This window comes from Bos indicus x Bos taurus, unplaced genomic scaffold, assembly GCF_003369695.1.
Source record: "Bos indicus x Bos taurus breed Angus x Brahman F1 hybrid unplaced genomic scaffold, Bos_hybrid_MaternalHap_v2.0 tig00002348_arrow_arrow_obj, whole genome shotgun sequence".
NCBI classification, from domain to species: Eukaryota; Metazoa; Chordata; class Mammalia; order Artiodactyla; family Bovidae; genus Bos; species Bos indicus x Bos taurus.
Window position 1 is genome coordinate 11,002 of NW_020867525.1, and position 6,319 is coordinate 17,320.

Here is a 6,319-nt window from a genome sequence, read left to right on the forward strand (position 1 = left end):
TAAAACTCATAGAAGAGAACATAAGAAAAAAGCTCCTTGACACTGGTCTTGGCAATGATTTTGCTGACATAACACCAAAAGCACAAACGACTAGCAAATATCAATAAGTGGAACTACATCAAACTAAAACATTTGCTCAGCCAAAGAAACAAAAAAAAAAAAAAAAAAAAATAAGGAGGCAACCAAAGTAATAGGAAAAAATACCTGTAAACCATATATTTGATAAGATGTTAACATTCAAAATACACAAATAACTCACACAACTCAATAACAGAAATCAAACAAATCAATTTTAAAGTGGGCCAAGGACTTGAACAGACACTTTTCCCAAAGAAGACATCCAAATGACCGATGTTCAACATCATTAATCATCAAGGAAATGAAAATCAAAACCACAATGAGATATCCCCTCATGCTTATCAGAACGGTTATCATTTAAAAGATGACAAATAATAAATGTTGGAGAAAAGGGAACACTTGTGCACTATTGGTGGGAATGTAAATTGGTTCACCCATTATGGAAAACAGTATGGAGGTACCTCAAAAAATTAAAAACATAATTACCATATGATCCAGAAATTCCACTTCTGGGTATATACCCAAAAGAAATGAAAATAAGATATCAAAAATACACGCACTCTCATGTTTATTGCAGCATTATTCACAGTAGCCAAGATATGGAAATAATCTAAAACTAAACTTCCAGCTCTAAGATGAATAAGTTTTGGGAATCTAATATGCAGCATAGTGACTGTACTTAATAACACTCTACCATATATTGAAAAGTGCTAAGAGAATAAATCTTGAATAGTCTCACCATAAGACCAACCAAAAAATTGTAATTATGACAGGTGAAGGATATGTCACCTAACATGATGTGGTTAAAAAAAAAGATACATGTATACATATAACTGAATCACTTTGCTATACACCTGAAACTATCACATTATTAATCACTATACTTCAATATAAAATATAACATTTTTTTAAAGTTTTTAAAGTTCTAAACAGTTAGTTACCTGTTTAAGTTACATGGAATGATTTTTTTAAAAAACACACAGTGAAACAAATTACAATATATACTTGTATCAAACAATCACTTTGTACACTTTAAACTTACACAATATTATATGTCAATTATATCTCAATAAAGCTGGGAGGGGGGGAGATGCCTTTCTTATTCATTTCTCTCCAGTCTCTATCAGCCTAATAGTGTTCTTTTTTAGACTTTAAATAATTGCTTTAATTCGGAAATTTCAAATACTCCCCTGTGTCTCTTACAGCTTACCTTTCTAGCTAACAGGGAAACATGCAATTAGTGAGTCTGGAATTTGGCTTCAGGGTAAGCTTCAGAGAGTACAGGGCATTGACCCAGCTTCCCCTGGGTGCCAACCCAGCTCTTGGCTGTATAAGAACAGATGGCACTCTGATTGGGTCTGTTAGAGAATTTTTTCCTTCAGTGGTATTCTTCAGAAGTATTCAGAATCTCAGACGAAATAAATGAAGATATAGCAGGTTACTGGATCTGAGACCATGTGAGGAAGTTCTAATGAACTATATACCTGTTCAGAATATGAGCTTCTTTTGAGAAATTGGTTTTGTCCTTCCACAGTGGCCTGTATTGCAGAATAACACCACTCTAGGTTAAGGGAGTCAAGAGGTAATCTTAATCTTGTGGCAATCCCAGTGTTTTTAAAGCTTGAACCATTCTAATAGCCAATTCTCACTTATAGCAAGAAGAAAAAGCTATCTGCTGTGGAGAGTCAGATTCTTGTGACATACATTCCCTTATAGGAAGACTTTACCTACGATGTGTCTACTTGAATGGGAAAACCTGAACACAGGAACTGGCTTTCCAGGAATAGCCAGGAGTATGGTAATATCTTCCAAAATATCTTGATATCCCCCCTCTATTTTTCCTTCCTAGAAATTTCTATGTGTTTTAATTTTGCTGACCATCTTCTCTTTTAGTTTAGTTAGAGATCGTATTTAGAAGAATGAGGAAGGGTGAGGCCCTTTTCTGTGATTCCCCATATCATATGATCCAAATAGTCGCTTCACCCACACAAAATGCATAAGTTAGAACATGAGAGAAAAATATTATTCAGAAATTCTACACTCTTCTTGGTTGAGACACTGAACTCCCCAAGTTACATGGTCAGATCCATCTTGTGCATGGAAGTAGAAAAGCGGGAGCAATTTTCAGGATAGCCCTGTTCACAAATACATGAAATAACCAAGTTCCTAAAAGGAATAGAACAAATGTATCATTTCACTTTGCTTGAGTAGATCCCAAGAAGACATCTGCTTTGAACAATATTCACAATTTTATCCAAGCAGGTTCCTCAAAAGTAAATTCTCCAACTGTTTCTGTATCACCACCACTAGCTGAAGTCACACAAAGGTGAACGGCGCCCTGCCTGTCCAAGCACACAGGTAACCTAGACATGCGTGTAAGATGAATTTGAACTTTGTTAACATGATCAGGTTTTTAACTATATTTGCTTTGAAGAAATAGCAGGATTTGAGGTAAGGCTGGAAGGTGAATGAGAGTCTGAATCAGTGGAATAAAAAAGTAGAACGTCTGAAAGAAAACCATGTAGTCAAAGAGAGAAATATAAGACCTTTCTAGTATCAAAAGGGGTCAAAAAGGCTAAAATATAGGTTAAGGACAGAGGAAGAAGAACTCTGAATGTCAAGACAGGAGAAATGGATTTGATTCCACAAAATACCTAGAACAGTCAAATTCATAGTGTCAGAAAGTACACTGGTAGATGCCAGGGGCTGGAAGCAGGGTGGACAATGAGGAGTTAATTTTTTAATGGGAACACAGTTTCAGTTTAGGAAAGTGAACAATTCTGGAGATGGATAATGGTGAAAGTTGCACAACAATGTGAATGGATTTAATACCACTGAAATATGGTATTTAGTACAGCTAAATATCATTAAAATAGTGTTTTATAGTAAGACTTTTACCACATTAAAAAAAAATTTTGTTTAAAGATAGGAAAAGTGATCTTTATTCTTGTGGACCAGACCTAGATATTGGGATGAGAATTAGGGGAAATACTATGGAAGTTATTTCCTGATTCTTCTACTGGTTGTTAATGTCTCTATATCGTATTTCCAAGGGGTAAAATGAAGATAAGTGTCCATGTCTGAAATACTTCATAGAATTTCTTTCAGCATAAACAGAGACAAGACATGAGAAAATGCTTTGTATTTTAAAAAATCTATTAAAATTTAATGTGATGTTTAACAAGTAAGAAGCCCTGGATTATTTTGAACAAAAATATTAGAGAGGAGAAAAGGTTTAGAACAATTACCTCACACATATTGTACAATGGTTTTTTTAAATGTTGTACAATGGATTTAAGAATTTCTGAAATTTAAAGCATGTAAGGAAAATTGAATAACATTAATGTTAGAGTGAACCAGAAATATTATTTCTCCAGTAAGTCTCTGTGGAATACGAATCAGTTCAGTTCAGTCGCTCAGTCATGTCCGACTCTTGCGACCCCATGAATCGCAGCACGCCAGGCCTCCCTGTCCATCACCAACTCCCGGAGTTCACCCAAACTCATGTCCATCAAGTTGGTGATGCCATCCAGCCATCTCATCCTCTGTCGTCCCCTTCTCCTCCTGCCCCCAATCCCTCCCAGCATCAGAGTCTTTTCCAATGAGTCAACTTTTGCATGAGGTGGCCAAAGTACTGGAGTTTCAGCTTTAGCATCAGTCCTTCCAAAGAACACCCAGAACTGATCTCCTTTAGGATGGACTGGTTGGATCTCCTTGCAGTCCAAGGGACTCTCAAGAGTCTTCTCCAACACCACAGTTCAAAAGCATCAATTCTTCAGCACTCAGCTTTCTTCACAGTCCAACTCTCACATCCATACATGACCACTGGAAAAACAATACCCTTGACTAGACGGACCTTCGTTGGCAAAGTAATGTCTCTGCTTTTCAATATGCTATCTAGGTTGGTCATAACTTTCCTTCCAAGGAGTAAGCGTCTTTTAATTTCATGGCTGCAGTCACCATCTGCAGTGATTTTGGAGCCCCAAAAAATAAAGTCTGACACTGTTTCCCCATCTATTTCCCATGAAGTGATGGGACCAGATGCCATGATCTTAGTTTTCTGAATGTTGAGCTTGAAACCAACTTTTTCAGTCTCCTCTTTCACCTTCATCAAGAGGCTTTTTAGTTTCTCTTCACTTTCTGCCATAGGGGTGATATCATCTGCATATCTGAGGTTATTGATATTTCTCCTGGCAATCTTGATTCTAGCTTGGCTTCTTCCAGCCCAGCGTTTCTCATGATGTACTCTGCATAGAAGTTAAATAAGCAGGGTGACAATATACAGCCTTGAAGTACTCCTTTTCCTATTTGGAAGCAGTCTGTTGTTCCATGTCCAGTTCTGACTGTTGCTTCCTGACCTGCATACAGGTTTCTCAAGAGGCAGATCAGGTGGTCTGGTATTCGCATCTCTTTCAGAATTTTCCACAGTTTATTGTGATCCACACAGTCAAAGGCTTTGGCATAGTCAATATAGCAGAAATAGATGTTTTTCTGGAACTCTCTTCCTTTTTCCATAGAACTCTCTAAAGTATGTGAAGACTGTGACCTAAATTTGTGATCTATCAAGAAAAGTGAGGGCAGCTTTGAGATATGTAAGCACAAGTTCAGACAACTCAGGGAGGGATGTTTAAGAAGAGAAGATGATGCTGTAGAGAATGGGGACAATCATAGGCAATATCACCCAATTTCTATTTTATTCCAAGGAAACATCCTCCACAAATGGCCTTGAGGAACCGCAGCACCATCACCGAGTTTATCCTCACTGGGCTGTCAGACGACCCCTACATCCAGGCTCTGCTCTTTGTGCTCTTCCTGGTGATTTACCTCCTGACCGTGATGGGGAACCTGACGATGCTGCTGGTGATCAGGGCTGACTCCCACCTCCACACGCCCATGTACTTCTTCTTGAGTAATCTATCATTCCTAGACCTCTGCTTCTCTTGTGTCACTCTGCCCAAGCTCCTGAAGGACCTCCTGTCTGAGAAGAAGACCATCTCTGTCGAGAGCTGCCTGACTCAGGTCTTCTTTGTGTTTTTCTCTTCAGGAACTGAAGCCTGTCTCCTCTCAGTGATGGCCTATGACCGCTATGCCGCAATCTGCCACCCCCTGCACTATGGCCAGGTGATGAGCAACCAGTTCTGTGTGAGGCTGGTGTTGATCTCATGGGGCCTGGCCTCTCTCAATGCATTTGTCATTGTGCTCCTGGCTATTAGCCTGGATTTCTGTGAGGCCCAAACCATCCACCACTACACCTGTGAGCTGCCTGCCCTTTTCCCCCTGTCTTGTTCTGATATCTCTATTGTTACCAATATCCTACTCTGCTCCAGCCTATTGCATGGGCTTGGAACCTTCATCCCAATCTTCTTCTCTTATGCCCGTATTATCTCCACCATCCTGAGCATCAGCTCCACCAAAGGCAGAAGCAAGGCTTTCTCCACCTGCTCCTCCCACCTCATCGCAGTGATCTTGTTCTTTGGCTCGGGTTTTCTTTGTTATCTCATGCCTCCGTCTGGTTCCTCTTTGGATTTACTCCTCTCCGTACAGTACAGTGCAGTCACACCCATGCTGAATCCCCTCATCTACAGCCTAAAGAACAAGGAGGTGAAGGCAGCTGTGAAAAGGACATTGGGGAAATATCTATAATGTTCAGGCAGTGAACAAAGACAACTGTAAGCAAAATCACGAAGATTGTATTCCATTGCCTTTGCTCTTTTGCCCTCATCTCCTCTAATCACACGATGTCAGTAATTCTGAAGAAAGATTCCAGAGCTCACCCAAACACCTAATCCTGTTAGTCCAAGGAAGTGGCTCTTGATTTTGGTTCCCTATTTGGAAAGTCCATGCTGTTGGTTGAAAGAGAGTGTGAAAACCATCGTCCACAAAGTAGATAAATAAGACAAACAAAATAAAATGAGGTTAAGAAAAAAAGATACAACGACACAGGAGTTTCAGCATCTAACTATAAAGAGCTGCAGAGAGAACTAAAAACAAAGGAGGTATTTGTTAAACAGAAGTTAACCTTTTCAAATCCCAACTACTTATAAATTCTTGAAGTAAAACTCTTGAAAAGCAAAATCCTTTGTTAACAAAAAAGTCAACAGTCTACATAGACTATCATGAACATGAGAACACTATATACTAAAGTTAAAAACATTGCCAACGCAGCCATCAATAGAAAGAAAATCTATCCTTACATGAATTCATTAATAAGAAAAAATTGTAAGTTTCTGAATGCTTAAAT

General features: G+C 38.8%; 1 protein-coding gene across 1 annotated transcript; it reads left to right on the top strand.

Annotated features, from left to right (window-relative positions):
- The first annotated feature begins 4,543 nt into the window (after positions 1-4,543).
- Positions 4,544-5,778, top strand: LOC113888838 (olfactory receptor 8S1-like). Its single transcript, XM_027535822.1, has one exon. The coding sequence runs from the start codon at positions 4,798-4,800 to the stop codon at positions 5,719-5,721; it is 924 nt and encodes a 307-aa protein (XP_027391623.1). The 5' UTR covers positions 4,544-4,797; the 3' UTR covers positions 5,722-5,778.
- Positions 5,779-6,319: the final 541 nt, after the last annotated feature.

Coding starts and splice junctions, on each gene's coding strand:
- LOC113888838 (XM_027535822.1), top strand. CDS start 4,798: ATGGCCTTGAGGAACCGCAGCACCATCACCGAGTTTATCCTCACTGGG.